The sequence below is a fragment of the Cystoisospora suis genome, assembly GCF_002600585.1.
Source record: "Cystoisospora suis strain Wien I chromosome Unknown contig_7489, whole genome shotgun sequence".
NCBI lineage: Eukaryota > Apicomplexa > Conoidasida > Eucoccidiorida > Sarcocystidae > Cystoisospora > Cystoisospora suis.
Window position 1 is genome coordinate 1 of NW_027160274.1, and position 15,642 is coordinate 15,642.

At 40.7% G+C, this 15,642-nt stretch overlaps 5 protein-coding genes across 5 annotated transcripts; 2 read left to right on the plus strand and 3 right to left on the minus strand.

Moving 5' to 3' along the window:
- Window positions 1–87: 87 nt before the first annotated feature.
- On the minus strand, window positions 88–2,405 carry CSUI_010456 (uncharacterized protein). The gene has a single exon (XM_068070559.1). It carries the CDS (start codon window positions 2,332–2,334, stop codon window positions 1,966–1,968), a length of 369 nt encoding a protein of 122 aa, XP_067917461.1. The 5' UTR covers window positions 2,335–2,405; the 3' UTR covers window positions 88–1,965.
- Window positions 2,406–3,741: 1,336 nt separating this feature from the next.
- Window positions 3,742–10,350, minus strand: CSUI_010457 (uncharacterized protein; the record flags this gene model as incomplete). Its single annotated transcript, XM_068070560.1, has 4 exons — window positions 7,615–10,350; window positions 6,927–7,065; window positions 5,668–5,804; window positions 3,742–4,564 (listed from the first exon to the last, which is right to left on the minus strand). Exons 1-4 carry the CDS (start codon window positions 8,112–8,114, stop codon window positions 3,742–3,744), a joined length of 1,599 nt encoding a protein of 532 aa, XP_067917462.1. The 5' UTR covers window positions 8,115–10,350.
- CSUI_010458 (uncharacterized protein) lies at window positions 9,334–12,588 on the plus strand. Its single transcript, XM_068070561.1, has 4 exons — window positions 9,334–10,118; window positions 10,963–11,094; window positions 11,519–11,865; window positions 12,466–12,588. The coding sequence occupies exon 1, from the start codon at window positions 9,346–9,348 to the stop codon at window positions 9,685–9,687; it is 342 nt and encodes a 113-aa protein (XP_067917463.1). The 5' UTR covers window positions 9,334–9,345; the 3' UTR covers window positions 9,688–10,118; window positions 10,963–11,094; window positions 11,519–11,865; window positions 12,466–12,588.
- On the plus strand, window positions 12,479–13,483 carry CSUI_010459 (uncharacterized protein). The gene has a single exon (XM_068070562.1). The coding sequence runs from the start codon at window positions 12,594–12,596 to the stop codon at window positions 12,855–12,857; it is 264 nt and encodes an 87-aa protein (XP_067917464.1). The 5' UTR covers window positions 12,479–12,593; the 3' UTR covers window positions 12,858–13,483.
- A 309-nt stretch (window positions 13,484–13,792) lies between these two features.
- CSUI_010460 (uncharacterized protein) lies at window positions 13,793–15,631 on the minus strand. The gene has a single exon (XM_068070563.1). It carries the CDS (start codon window positions 15,216–15,218, stop codon window positions 14,973–14,975), a length of 246 nt encoding a protein of 81 aa, XP_067917465.1. The 5' UTR covers window positions 15,219–15,631; the 3' UTR covers window positions 13,793–14,972.
- Window positions 15,632–15,642: the final 11 nt, after the last annotated feature.

Below are 15,642 nucleotides of genomic sequence, written 5' to 3' on the forward strand. Positions count from 1 at the left end.
TTGAATCTATCTATCTATCTTTCTCTTGAATCGATCTATCTATCTTTCTCTTGAATCTATCTATCTATCTATCTTCTTCTTCTTTTCCTTTCTAGCTGTCCCGAGAGAGAAAGGTCTCTCCTTCTTCTTCTTCTCTTGGAATTCTTCTCTGCTTCTTTCTACGCTCTCGGGGCTTGTTAAGGAGTTCTCAGAAGCTTCAGAGACTGAGAAGCAATCGACGTCTTTCTGCTTTCTACGATGAATGATGACGGCGCGAGATAGGCATGGCTGTGACGTCTCCTCTACATAGATCATTCTGTTTCTGACGGTCTAAAAGGAAAGAGAGAAAGACGTTAAACAAAGAAAGACGTTAAACAAAGAAAGAAAGGACAGACTGAAGGGAGAGGGGAGAGACGGAGGGAACCAAAGAATCTTCATGAGAAACTATCCTTTCTATCTTTGTTTTACGGAGAAAGAAGAGAAAGAGCGAAAAAGAAGAAGGGGAAGAGAGGGGGGGTGGAAAGATACTTCTTTCCTACCTTTCTGTTTAGTAGGTTTACGTGCTCTCAACAAGGAGCCCTCTTCTTCTTTTGTATCTCCCCACGGTTTGTCACTTCTCTTCGATCGGAATACACAGAAATGTATATGCGTCGTACTCGTGAGAGAATATACAAACGTAGATCGATCAGATATGAGAAGAAGAGAGGGAGAGAAGACGAGAGCCGTCTGCCTATGCCAAGAAAATTCTGCTAAATTCTTCTTAGACTAGATACAGTATGGCGATGGATCAAGAAAACCGCCATAGAGATTGAAATGACCAAAGGAAAAAAACATGCGTGGCAATCAAATCCTCATATCCACCCTCTGTCGGAGTGTATGTACACCCTCTGTTGGAGTGTATGTGCACCTCCTGTTGAGTGTATGTACACCTCCGGTTGCAGCCTATGTACACTTCCGGTTGAGGTGTACGTACACCTCCTGATGAAGTTTATGTACACCTCCTGGGGAGCCTATGTACACCTCCTGGGGAGTCTGTGTAGCACCTGTCGGAGTCTATGTACACCCACCTGCTGGGGTGTATGTACACCTCTGGCTGGGTGTATGTACACCACCTGTTCGGGTGTACATACACCTTCTGAAGCAACAAAAGCTATTTACAAAGAAGAAAGAAGACAAAAGGAAACGTAGGAGCTAAGCCAAGACGGGAATGTGAAAACAAGTAAGAGACAAAGTCGCAAAAGCAGCGCGGAGAGTGCGTTATTTATTGAAGAAGAAAAGAATGCTCGCCAGCTCTTTCCGGTCATGAAGAAAAGTCTTCTTTCGTATCCGTTTTCTTGCCTCTCTTTGCACCACCATTGACACCTCCCCCCTTGTGGGCATCACGAGGACAATCGAGATTAACAACGCAATCTTAATGTTCTTTCCTTAAAAGTTCCTTCCTCATTCCTTTACAAGAGAAGATCGCAATAGCACCAAATCCACGCCTTTTCCGTGATTTGTATCTCTACTTGTAAGTAAGTGAAGGGAAGGGCGAATGTTGAAGAAAAAGAAAAAAAACTGACAGGGTGAAATTCGGGAAGAAGAAAAAGGAAGAGCTTCTTCTCTCACTTTCTCCTACCAACTACCTCCCCCATTCTTCTAACTCTATCGCAAAGAGGAAGTTTTAGTGAGGAAACTTAAGGAGAAAACGCCAGAAGAAAAGAAAGAAGAAAAGGAAGGGAACTGATAGAGAAGAACGAAAGATGTCTCTAAGACTGGCAATATGATGGGCGTGCCATCGTTCATGAGCATAAGGAAGAAGAGAGTTTAGCTCTTCTTCTTTTCTTCTCTTTCTTCATCTTTCGTGAAGTTTCGGCTCTTGCAGAGAAGAGGAGAGAAAAAGAATAGGAAAAGCAGACCAATCTCCGTTTAAAGAAAAGGCAGGAATATGAAGCATAAGACCTGACTAGGTGGTGGCAAAAAGGAGAATGAGGCGAGAAGAAAAGATTAGAGATGAACAGAGACAGACAAGAAGAAGGCAAAGAAAAAAGAAAGAGAAAAGAGATTTAGTTCATTGGGTCTGAGAAAAAGAGCGAAGGATACGAAAAAGAAAGAAAGAAAGAAACGAGAAAAGTCGAGGACATCGTGACTCGTGTCTTGTGAAGAAGTCACAGCCACTGAGAAGAAAGAAGAGCATGCGCAGAAAATGATGGAGGGATAGAAGAAGAAACTGTTCTCCCTCTTCTTCTTCTTTCTTTCGTCAAAGCTTTTTTCTTTCTTTATTCCCTTTATATATTCTCTCTTTTCTACTTCTTCTAAAGTAGAGAAGGCGTCTATTGCACTCGACGAAAATTGCTCTTCTTCTTCTTCTTTCATAGCTTCACGTAGGAGATGTCTTAATCAAAAGCACGTACATAGGGGTTGTCCAGAGATCTTCTATGGTAAATCTCAGTGTGGAAATTTCTCTATCTATCTATCTCTATATACACACGCACATACTACAGACACCTCATCTCCCTATCAGCAACCCATATACCGTCATCTGTCTCTTTCAGAGAGAGAGACAGAAAGCAAGGGCTTCTGGCTTGTTATCTCTGGACCTATATCTATCTTGAATGTACTGATCTATATCTGTCTATCTATCTATTTATTTACCTATCTATCTACTTTTACCTGTCTACGTGACAAGGACACTTAGATCTTTGGAGCTGCTGACGAGAAGCGAGAGGCATCAAAAGTACGGAGAAGATCCAATGAGAAACTAAAGAGAAAAGGAAAGAGACGGAGCTAGACTCCACAACTCTACTAAGGTCTTTTCTCCTTTAGCCTTTCTTTCCTTCGTATTCTCTCATTTCGGGGCGTTTCTATAGACTTCATTCTTCCTCCTGGAGTGCCTTTCTCTTCTCTCTCTCTCTTCCCTGTCTTTCTCTCATATCTCTTGGAGCTCCGCTTTCTCTTTAGAGAGATAGTCGGAGATCTAGTAGGTAGCATTTCTTCTCTACTGAAGCATTAGCGTCATCCTCTATCTTCTTACTTTCTATTCTTTGCTTCTCTCATTTCCCAAGGCAGCGAGCGAACTCGACAGAAATAAGAAGAAGACATGTCTTCGAGAATAAGAGATCTCTCTATCTATGCATCTATGTATGTATATACAGGTTTCTCATGAAGATATGTATGCTGTATTTTGTACTTCCTTACAGCTGTGACTGTACAGAGAGAAGCATGCGTATTCTCTCAGGTTTATCTCCAGTAAACGGAACTGACAAAGAAGAAGAGGAGGAGGAAGAAGAAGAAGAAGAAGGAAAAGAGACTTGTATGTAACTACATAGATGATTTGAGGAGAAGGAGATACCTAGAAGGAAGGGAATAGATAGATAGCGAAAGGAAAGCTTGGAAAGGAGAGGAAGAAAAAGAACGGAAGAAGAAAAAGAGAGACAGAAGAGAGATATGAAAAAGAGAAGAGAAAAGAAAACTAAAGAAGAAAGTCCCATTTGGAAAGGAGAAAGAAATAGATAGCAACACCACCAGGGGAAAAACGATGTAAGGAGAAAGGAGAAAGAAAACTCCTATCTTCTCTTTCTTTCTCACTCTATCTCGCTTTCTTTCTTTCTCTTCTTCAGCATCCTCACACATTCATCTTGGAAAGAAAAGAGAACATTTTCTCCCTATCTTTAATCTATCTATCCCTCTTTAATCCATCTATCTTGAGGAGTCTTCTTTCTACACCCTCTCGCAACTTTTTCATTATCTTGTACTTTTCTATTTAGTATCTCTTCTTTTTCTTTATAGCAAGAGCGTTGCTTTGAAAGCATTGAGAAGAGGATCGGCTTCTTGACTATCCCTCTTCTTCTTCTTTTCGAGCAGCTCATGTATATCGAGAAAATCTTCTCTCTCTTCTTTATCTTCTTCTTTACAGAAGTCGGGAATAAGTCTCTTGCCTGTCCGTAATACTTCTTCAAGCCAATCTTCTTCTTCTTCTAGGTGCACATTTCTCCTTCTTTCTGTCTTTTCTTTTCCTCTCCTGTCCTCACTCTTTTGCACTCTCTTTATCCTTTCTTCTTTTTCTTGTCTTCTTCTGTCTTCATACAGAGGAGAAGAAGAAGATAAACAAGAAAAAGAACAGCGCTCCTTCCTTTCTCTTCTGTCTATCGATCTTTCTTCTTCTTCTCCTTTCGTCTTCTCTTTCCACCTGCAGTTGCATCTTTCTCCCTCTCTATCCTCTCCTTTCGAAATCTCTCCTCTTCTTCTTCTCTCACCTAGTGGATCCTTCTTTCTCTTCGTGTCGAGAAAAGGCTCGATTTTAGAGAAGACAGAGGGTAACGAGGAAGAGTCTTTAGATCTGCTTTTCCAGACAGAAAGAGAAGAGGAAGAAGAAGAAGAAGAAGGAGAGAAAGAAAGATCTTTCCTAGGAGGAACGAGACTGTTTCTTTGTGACGAAGCTAAACACGATGGAAGAGATGAAGAAGGTCTTCTGTGCTCTCTTGCCTCTGTTGCATCCACAGAATAAGAAGAAGATGGAAGACGAAGAAGAGAAGAAGAGAAAGGAGAGATTCTTTTTGTCTCTTTTTGTGTTTTCTTTAGGAGCCTCGTTAACTTCACTCGAAGTCTGACATTTTAGTCGTCAACCGACGCATGCAGAGAAGACCGAAGGAAAGAAACAAAGAAAGAAAAAAAAGAAAAGAAAGAAAGCAAGAGATCTGAATGAAAGAAAGAAAGAGATAAGAAAGAGAGAAGAAGGAAAGACAGAAAGAGAGAGAGAGCGGAAAGAAAGGTAGATCACTGCTTCTGTTTTTTTCTCCGATGGAAAAGACTACAGTTCTCCTTCTTCTTCTTCGTTATCCTTCATAAGCCGGAGAGAGAGACGTATCTATACATATTCATGCAGACATATATTTATACGTAGGTATAGGCACGTCACGAGAATAGATATCTACACACTGCTTCGCTCTCTACACGTTTGTAGTCAGCTTCGGTAACGTGTATCTGTATATGCATCTCTTTATGTATATAAAGATAGAAGAAAGAAAGTAAGAGAAGTAGAAGAAGAAGAGTTCTATGGGGTGTCCAGCCTCTTTTTAGCGTGTGAATTGCCATAGAATGATAAGAGGAAGAAGAAGTGAAGAGAAGAGAAGAAGGTTGTCTGTTAAGTAAGAGAGAGAGAGAGAGAGATTGACTCTCCTCTCTAGTTCACTCGTCCTCTTCCTTTACTTTTTCTTACTTTTCACACATGCACACATCCCACGCCTTTCTTTCTATCTCTTTCTCTCTCTCTTTCTTTTTGAAAAGCTTTTCTGAAAGTTTTGTAAAGTAATTGGGGGCAACTCCTTTTTTGGCTCTTCTCTCTTTTGCTCCTTCCTTCTCGATAAGAAACAATCTCGATCCAGAGAGAGATGACAGGATATTCAAATCGCCGACCTCTTTATCTCCATGTCTAGAGATCCATCTACCTATCTATCTTAATATATCTATCTATCCATCTTTAACCTACTATCAATCTAACCTTAATCTATCTATCTATATCTATCTTCAATCTATCTATCAATCTTTCTATATCTCTCGCTTCTCTTCGAAAAGGAAGAGAGATAGCTGAATAGCATTTTTTCTTTACTCGGCGCGCGCAAGAGAGAGAGAGAAAGAGGGATGTGTAGCAAGTTATGTATACTTCTCCTCATCTCTTTGTCTCTTTCTCTGTTTCTCATAGCGACTTACTTATCATAGAGAATTTCTTTCTCATGGAGTCGACATTTCATGTGACGGAGGATTCCCTTCAGACCTCGATTCTGTAGGAGCGCAGCATCGAGGTGACTCTTAATCTTTCTTAACTTCTCATCCTTAGCTGTCTCAGCCTAAGATTTCAGAGAGAGAAACAAATCAAAGAAATGACCCTCTTTCTTATGTACAAAGAAAGAAGAACAGTTGGAATCTCCATACTTATCTCGTTGTGTAGAGATTGAGAGAGAGAGAAAGAGCTGATAAACCTCTGTCTAGGTATTATCTCTCCATCAAATGCATTTCTCTATATGTGAACCTATGGCTCTCTATAGGTAGATAGTTGTCGGTATGTATATAGATATATGTAGCTGGGAAGATGCTCCGTAAGTGAGTATCGACACACCACTCCATTCAAGCACTCGAATAGGCATGTATAGAGGTATCAGGGAATTCCGCTTCGTTCATACACTCCTTTCTCTTGCTCTCTTTCGCTCTCTTTCTATAGACGGGGCTTTCTCTTGTCTCTCCTTATTCAGAACAGCATGCAAAGCGATCATTTCTACACATGCATGAACTTTCTCTTCTCTCAACTGTGTATCCACACACCCCACTTCCTAGACTGGCGCTTGCCTCGTGCTGATGTAACTAACAAAGGAGCTTTCTTATCTCTCTTCTTCTTAAGAACGAAGAGGATGAAGAAGTCTTCCTAAGACTTCAGGGCTTTACTTGGAGGGGACGAGGACTTTTAGATCGTACAAGGGAAGGAGAGAGAATCTAATCTGTCTCTCTCTATCTGGAGGGTGCAGTTTGTCTCTTTAGGTGGGAGAGAGAAGGTGGGAGAGAGGAGTGAAGGAAGACAGAGAGATACAACTATGAAAAGTAGGAGAGAGAGGAAAGCCTATCTCCTGATCTGTTCTCTTCTTTTCTTTCTCGAGTCATAATGATTGATGTGGGAGATAGAGATAGAGGGGGAAAGAGAAATAGATAGATAGAGAAATAGAGAGAGAATTTGATAGAACAGTGACAGGAAGATAGAGAGGGATCGAAACTGTAAAGCGATAAAGAGTAAGAGAGAGAGGGGAGACGAAAAGAGTATAGATGGAGAGCCCGAGACAATGAAGAGATAAGAAAAGTATGAGGAAATACGACTGTGTTCATAGGCACGAGACTGCATGCGTACATTGCCTAGAGTGGGAGAGTCGATCATCTTGGAAATTTTCTTTTCTTTCTGTCTAATCTGTCGTCTTTTTTCTCACTCGCTTGATCGAGTTTTGAATGGTTGATAGCAATCGTCGATTGTGAGATTCTCTCTCTTGAGCTAGCTTTAGGGATGTCTCTTGCAGCTTCCAGTCGCTAGCACGTCGATACAAAATGTCCTCTTGAAGAACCTGAAGACTAAAAGAGAAGAAATGAAGAAAGAAACTTTAAACTGAAGAAGCGAGAAGAAACAGACAGAAAACTGTGTTTCTGAACTGTCTGTCGGGTGTACATACACCCCGAGGGGATCTTGACTAACGCAAAGGTAGCAGTGGTAGCCGTCCTCTCTCAAAGTGTAGCTGGACAAGAATGAGAAGAAGAGAGAAGAAGGAGGTATGGAAGTGAAAGAAAGAACGAAAAGTGAGTTTGCAAAGATTCCTGTCTTGTAAGGGTTTCGGCCTTTATAGAAAGTCGGTCTGACTATCCTTTACTTGGCGAAGAAAGATGACTGAAATAGTGACTCTTCTTCATCGAAGAGAGAAAAGAAGCATTGGCAAGAAGAAAAAGAAAGAGATATAAATGATGATGAGAATGGGGAAATTTATGTGCGGAGTTATGATGTTCTTGGGTGTACACTGATTGGCATGCTCCCCAGTCTCAGGTGTACATACACCTGACGAGAAGTCTATGTATCTATATGACATGTAGGCTGTTCTTTTCTTTCTGTCGAGACACTCAAGTCATTACCTTCTTTCCTTCTCCAGCTGTTGAAGGGTAAAATCGAGACTTTCTAGCAGTGCGGCAATAAACTGGTCTTCCTTGTTCTTTCTTCTTTCTTCTTTCACGTCTTTTTTCTCCTGATCTTGAGACAGAAGAATGCTTATCTTTTCTCCACCCTCTTGTACTTTTTCATCTTGACTACTCGACTTTCCGGAGGAAATCTTTAGATTCTCTTCTTTATCTCTCGTTAAAGGATTCTCATTCTCCTTTGAAAACTGCAAGAAAAAATCTCTCAGAAGATCATTGAAAGGAGGCGGGTTCAGATGGTATTTGTTCAAGTGTATGTACAGCTCATCCGACCAGTCTAAGAGAACTTTCCGAGAACTCCCGCCGTAATAATTCTTATCGACAGAGGGGTGAGAATAAGAAGGAGGAGAAGAGGAAGAAGAAGGTGAACAGGCTGCAGTAGAACAGCGAGTGCTGCTATAAGAATGAAAAGAGAGAGGCTTTCTTATGTCGCCTGTCATTCTTTAGAGATCATACAAGACAACGAGAGAAATTTCTAGTCTTTGAAATCTTTGCTTTCTCTGTCAAAATCGCTACACTCCTTGCTGCACTTCAATGGAGTTCATTAAAACTTCTTTTCCCTCTTCTTTTCATTTTCTAGCGATGAGGTGTATGTACACTCCGGCGACGACCTCTCTTCCTCTTCACTGTACACGTTGTTTCTGCTGTATTTATGCCCACAAGAATCTCTTCAATTTCTGCTTTCCAGCATTGTTCACCTTTCCATGACGATCTTCTTCTTCTATTCCGTTCTTCGGATAAGCATCTATCTCTCACATTCTTCGACAAAAGAACAAGTCCGATTAGCGTCCATCGCTTCCTTCTGTCTTTCTCTTCTCTTTGTCTCCTTGGTCTTCTCCTTCCGCTCTCTTGTTTCTATCGTGTATCTCTCTTCCTCTGAGTCTTATCATCTTTCATTGTATTCCCTTCCGTAGCTCCTATCGAGTTTGTTCGGATTACTCGTATGAGAGACCTGGAATACCTCCACTTCTTCTTCTTCTCTTTCCTGTGTTTCTTCGGTTGTCCAGCAGACCTGACTTAAGACAAGAGAAAGCAAAGAAGTCCGGAAAGGTGTTGAGTCTAAACAGCAAGAGGATGACGTAGAGGTAACCGATCTATGGGCGGGGTAGAAAAGAGAACGTGAAAGGGAAATGAAAGGAGAGGGAAAAGCAATAGAGAGAGAGAGGAGAGGAGAAACAAGTAAAAAAGAGACGAAAGAAGAAGAAGGGTTAAAATGTGAAGAGTTCAGGAAAAGAAGGTGGGTTGACAGACGGGAGAGTAGAAGAAAGATCGAGTGAGGAGGAAGGCAGAATGGGAAGAAGACGGACGGAGGAAAACTTCGCTAGTGAAGAAACGTAAGGAAAAGATAGAAATGAAGTATTTGTCTTTTGGTAGATCATTCTATAGATGCCATGGAGGAAGAAGAACAAAATAGCTGAGAAAGTTTGTTTTGTTGTACTCTTCTTCGCCTGAGCTATGCTTCTGGGTGTCAGCTGTACATACACCTGAGATCCTCAGCTGTACACGCAGCTCACTCGCTCGACTTCTCTCAGGTGTATGTACACACACTCGCTCGACCTCCCCTCGTTCTCTCCCCCCCCATCCAGCTGTACATACACCCGATCGCTTGCCTTGTCTCAAGCTGTCAACTCCCCTCCTTCTCTTCTTTTCTCAAACGAATGTGATCTTGAGATGTCGATAAAGAGCTCTCGGAAAGCGCATGCATGCGAACAAGAGAAAGAGACAAAAATTTTGTGGGGTGGAGCTGCATTTCTCCCTTTTTCTGTCATGCGTTTCTTCTTTTTCTCTCTTCCTCTCTTTCTTTCATTTTGCTTCCGCCGTAACACAAGCGGAACCGCATATTTCTCTAGGAGATTTTCTCTTCTGCGAGGGACGACACTGCTTTCTTTCTCTTCCGTTCCGTTCTGCGTTTCTGTCCTCCCTGGTCGAGACTTTCTTTTTCTTTTCCTCCACGTCTGTGTAGAAAGTTTTCTTCCTCTTTGTGAGCTTTCTTGCGCACTCCTCTTTCTTTAGCTTTGTCTGTACTTTCTTCCTTCTCTTCTCTCTTTCACGCGTCTATCAAGGTGTCTGGCCGAAAAGAGGGAAGACCTTCAGGGGTGTGTATTCTCTTCTCGTTTATTTCTTTCACGGATTTCAAGCCTTTTCTTTATTTTCCTATTCTTCTTTCTCTTCGCTCTTCTGTTGCGTAGTCTTTCTTCTTTTCTTTCTTTCTCTTTCTTCTTTTCGGTTTTTCTTTTTGTCCGTGTTCTCTTTCTCAAGTGAAGGATACGAAGGACCCCTGCGAGCATCCCCCCCAGTGTATTTAGAAAAGCGGAGATCTTTCTATCTATCTTCAATTGTCTCCCTTTCTTTTCTTCTTACTCTCCATCTTTTCGTTCTTTCCTCTTTTAGTCGAAAGATGAGAATCGAGAAGTGCTGGTTCTGCTCGTCAAATATCTACCCTGGTCAGGCCTTAAACTTTCTTTCTCTTCTCTCCTCGTCTTTTTCTTCTTTCTTTCTCTCCTCTCCATTCCTTTTTCTCTTCGTTCAACTATCCGTTGTGGATCTACTTCTTTCTTTACGAGTCTCTCTCTGTCTCTTTCTTTCTCGGTCGGTCTCTCCGTCCATATAGGTTCATTCGTCCATACACACACTCATAGGTACTCCATCCACCCTCTGCCTCCCTGTACACTCTCCTATTTACCTCACTATCTCCATGCCTGTATATCTAGGTCTACTTATATTCCTACCTATTCATATACACCTATAAATGATCGATCTCTTCTCTTTACTCTTACGCCTATTCATATGTATATGCTATGTGTACCTATATATATATATATATATGGGTAGTATGTAGGTATATAGGTGGATGATGTGTATAGTGTAGATCAATGTTTACACAAGAGACTTTCAATCCATACTCTCAACTAAGAAGTCCGTGGATACAGAGATATCTAGATTCTATACACAAAGAAGAAAATGACAGACAAGACGATCTACCTACAGTCTTCAAGAAACTTACCAGAAGAAGGACCAACATCTCTCTCGACGCTCGTCCGTCTTCTCTCTTCTTCGCTCTCTGTCTTCTCCTTTTTTCTATCTATCTATCTATCTATCTTCAATCTATCTACCTATCTATTTATCTATCTTTATTTATTTACCTATCTATCGACCAATGTTTCTCTCGTCTTCTTGTCCGTCATGTCTCTTCTTTCCTCTCTACTGTTCTCTCGTCTTCTTCATCTTTCTTCTGTCTTTCTTTGTCTCTCTCTTTCTCTCTTTTCCTTTTCTTTCTTTTTCGTTTAGGCCATGGGGTCATGTTCGTGAGGAGCGACGCGAAAATGTTTCGTTTCTGTCGTTCGAAGTGCCACAAGCACTTCAAGGCGAAGCACAACCCAAGAAAATTCAAATGGACTAAAGCCTACAGGAAAACTGCAGGTGTACATACACACACGCATGCATGGAGAAGAAACAGAAGAGCAAGAGAAGTTTCACAAAGGAAGGAAGAGACATTCGATACAATTGAGAATCTCGAGACATTTGGATGCGTGTATAGATCATGTATACAGGAGGAGATTGAGCGACCTGTCTATGTACTTCTTTTGCTTCTTCTTTTACTCCATGCGTGCACTTCTCTTCATTCTTCCTACGGGCTCATTACTCTACATGCAGTATATCTCCTACATACAGAGAGAAACAGACAGAGGGAGGAGTCTCCATTCTATCGAGACTTGTATTGCGTAGACCTCCAGCTATACACGTCTCCCGTCTATACGCCCAACTTCTATCTTTCTATCTATCTTTCTTATCTCTTTCTTTCTTTTCCATTCTTTCTCTTTCTCTCTTTTCGTGTTGCGTGTAGGGAAGGAGATGTGTGTGGATTCGACGTTCGAGTTGGAGCAGAGGCGCAACACTCCTATCCGCTATGACCGCGATCTGTATGTGAAGAGTATCCAGGCTATAAAGCGTATAGATGAGATACGCCAAGCTCGCAAAGAGAGATTCTACATGCACCGTATGCTCCAAGCAGGCAGCAAAAGTCTCGAGAACTGCGAAAAGGAATTAGAGGTCAATCAAAAACTTCTCTTAGAAGAAGGCAAAATACAGAAACAAGAAGAAGCAAAACGATTCATAAAACTCCAGGAAAAAGAACGAGAAGGAATCTTCCTACAAGAAGAAGAAGAGGAAGAAGAAAAAGAAGAAGAAGTGGTACGTTCAAACATATATCTCTCTTCTCTCCTTTTACTCTATCGGCCTTCAATCTATCTATCTTTAATCTATCTGCCTATCTATCTTAATCTATCTTAATCTGTCTCAATCTATCTATCCATCGTTCATCTATCTGTCTTTATCTACCTCCGTGGGCTTCGATGTTTTCTTCGTGTGTATAGACAGTGCATTATATAAATCTCTCGTTTTATCGATAGGAACTGTATAAGTCAAAGGGATTGTCTACATGTGTCTAGATGAGTCTATATGTATAGGCTAAATAAAGCTATGTAGAAATCCGTCTCGATTCTAGGGGTGCATGCAGATTAAATAGAGATAGGAAACAACACTCCGTCTGTGTACAGACTCAGGTGTATATACAGCTCAATCATCCCCCAATGAGGTAGAGATTTCGATGCAAGCATGCGACTGCGATGCCTGTGAATATCTTGGAATTCTTCTTTTCGATCTTCCATACATCAGTCACGAGCGGGATTCTCATCTCTCTTTCTTTCTTTCCCTCTCTTCATTTCCGACTTCTTTCCTATTTCGTTCTCACTCTTTCTTTCTTCCTCTTTCTTCGGTTGCTGTCGCTTTCAGGAGATGGAAGGGGAAGAAGAGAGAGAGGAGAAAGACCTCGCAGGAAGTCTTTTAAAGAAGAAGAAGAAGAACAAAAAGATTTCTCAGCGGGTGCTTACAGAAGGAGAGTCTCTCTCTCGATAATTCCCATGCTCTCTCTCATCACTTCCCACTCCAAACTCTCTCGCCATACATACATATATATATATGTATATGTTTATTTATATGTATGTATATATGGAGGAGGTGTCTGTGTGTGCTCCTCTTTCTGTCTATGTCTGTGTGTGTTGGAATGGATCTGTATGTATATGTATGAATGTATATATAGATATATATATGTATGTCCCTGGGTATCTTTCTATAGAGATGTAGTAGGAGTAGTAGTAGGAGTGGTCGTTGTAGTCTTCTTTTGACGAGAGAGCGTTCAGTATTGAGGGAGGTTTGGAAAGGAAGAAAGAGGGAGGGAGAGAAGAGAGAAGGAGTATTCTTCACAAGAGAGAGAGAGAGTTTGTCTTCTTCTTTCTTCTGCTTTTCTGTCTTCTTCTTCTTATCTCTCTCTCTTTGTTTTCCTTCCTTAGTCAGTTGGTATTCTTTCTTTCTTGAAGGTGTTCTTTTGGCCTTTTCCTCTTGTTCCTCTTCTGTCTTTTCTTTTTCTTTTTAAGACAAGTGAAACACAAAGAGAAGGAATATCACCAAGAAGTAGAGAAAGACTTACGCAGTTTAAAGTGAAAAGCGCACCTCCGGAAAACGCGCAAAGACTGAGAGACACAAATCCACTATACCAATGCAGAAAGAAAAAAGAAAAGGAAGAAGATCTTTCTATCTCTAATCTATCTATCTATCTTTAATCTATCTATGTATCTATCCATCTTCACTCTATCTATCGATCGCTTGGTATCTCTCCTTCTCAATTGGGTGTATGGATGTATATCTATATATTTATAGGTGTACGCATATATATAGAGGGAGTGCATAGTCTGTACATGCAGTGATAAGCGAAAGAAAGACACAAAGACAGAGAGAACAAATTCCTCGCTCCTCTTCACATGCATCATATGAATTCTCTTACTCTTTCTTTCTTTCTCACTCTTTCTTTCTTTTCTTCTTTTTCTTCTTTCGACCCCCCCTTCTTATGTCTTTGCTCCTATTCTTTGCATGTCTCCTCCTTTTGTCTGCGTCTAAGAAACCTAGGTCTTCCCATACATCACATACAGCTACACATACATCCATAGAGATACACACCTATACATACATACAGATATATACATAGATAGACGCGTGTACATGCCTATATGTAGATAGATATGGATCTATACAAGTATACATATATATGCATATATATATATATAGGTAGTAACTGTGTTTGTATCTTCTGGGTTAAAATGAATGAGGAATAGAAATTGCATGTATGGGAAAAGTCCACGTGCCACGAGAAACACCGCAAAACGTCGAGAATACGATGCTAGCGAAGATAGAGAGATAGAGAGAGAGATGGAGAGATTCAAGAGAGATAGAGGGATAGACAGGCTAAGGACAGATGGATAGATATAGACAGAAGAAGAAGCAAGAAAGAAAGGACAGCAGAAAGACAACGTTTTAACTGAAGAGAGAAGGCAGAATGTCAAAGAAACTTAAGAAGAGAAAGAGAAAAAGAAGGTGAATGTTTTGCTTCTTCCTTCTTATTGAGTGTTCGCAAACCCTTCCTTCCTTCTTTCCTTCCTGGCTGAGTTTATGAAAGTCCCTCAAAGAGCGAGAAGATATGTCGCTAGACAGACATAGGGATACATACAAAGTTTCTCAAGAATCGAGAAGTCTTTCTCAACTCTCACTCTTCTTTCTAACTCTTTCTTATCTCTCACTCTTTCTCAGTCTTTCTTCTTGTTTGCTGTCTTGAAAGATAAAGAAACTCGCAAGAGAAAAGCCATCTATCTATCTGTCTGTCTGTCTCTCTTTAATCTATCTACATATCTTTGGTTTATCTCTCTCTATCCAGCTTTAATCAGCCTATCTCCAAGCGACCTTCTCGAGTCAACCCGAGAGTCTCTTCGCACTGTGCCAGTTAGTTGCTCTTCTTCTCCTTCTTCATCTTCTTCTCTTTCTTCTTAGGCCCCGGATGGAAGAAGAAGAGAAAGAGAAGATTAACGAAAAAGAAGAGAAAGAGAAGGAAAGAGAAAGAGGGGAATCTCCGACAGTCATTTGAAAGAGAGAAGGAAGGAGAGAAGTTCTTCTCTCTTTCTCTCACTCTGATCTTTCTCTTTGTTTCTCGCGACAAGAAGAAGTTGCCTTTCTCTTCTTCTAAACAGCGAACCTGTCTTTATGAAAATGAATGAAAGAGAGAGAGAGAGACAGCTCTTCTTTCTTGAGAAAAAAAGAATGAGAGAAAGAAAGTCACCTCTGTATGAATATGCGGAATGGATGCAAGAGTATGTACATAAGCATGCATACATGTATGTACGTAGGGACATGCATGTATGTATGCATGCATATTATATGAACCTGCACCTTCAAGCGAGGAGAAGGAAAGACCACTACAATCGACGATTGTTTCCTATCTCAGAGATCACTGATATCTGAGAGAAAAGAAGAGGAAGACTTCTAATTCTTTTTTTCTCTCCTTTCTTAGAAGCAGAACAAACACAAAGAGAAAGAGAAACGAAGAAAGAAAGAAAGAAAAAGAAGAAATAGAAGAAACACGAAAGACGAGCGTAACGAAGAGAGAGAAATCTTGAAAAGAATCGATTACTCAGAAGAGCATCTCGATACATCAAGATCATCGCATGTCTAGACGACGAAGAAGAACATACATCGTTCTTCTGAGGTGTACATACACCCAAGTCAAAAAGAAAGGAGAGACTGCTTTCTTGTTTTCTTGCCAAGTGTGTGAGTTAAGAAGAATGTCTTCTTCCATACATAAAATCTCCCTCTTATTCTTCCCTTGCTATCTTTACAGATGTACAGCAAAGAAGATCAACTCCATGAAAGCATGCTAATAGAGATATCTATGCATGCACCTATCCGTCTCGATCTATCGAAGTCATCCAATACATAGTCATACACACAGAGAAAGAAAAAAGGATAGAGAGAAAGAAAGACAGATAAATAAACTCATGAAGATGAGGAGAGAAGCCGTGCAGTGGCACGAAGAAGAAATAGACAAGATGATAGACACTTCCCAAACCTTCTTTCTTTCTTTCTCTC

Bases quoted from the DNA above. Each gene is read 5' to 3' on its own strand.
- CSUI_010456 (XM_068070559.1), bottom strand. From the start codon at position 2,334: ATGAAAGAAGAAGAAGAAGAGCAATTTTCGTCGAGTGCAATAGACGCC.
- CSUI_010458 (XM_068070561.1), top strand. From the start codon at position 9,346: ATGTCGATAAAGAGCTCTCGGAAAGCGCATGCATGCGAACAAGAGAAA.
- CSUI_010459 (XM_068070562.1), top strand. From the start codon at position 12,594: ATGCTCTCTCTCATCACTTCCCACTCCAAACTCTCTCGCCATACATAC.
- CSUI_010460 (XM_068070563.1), bottom strand. From the start codon at position 15,218: ATGATCTTGATGTATCGAGATGCTCTTCTGAGTAATCGATTCTTTTCA.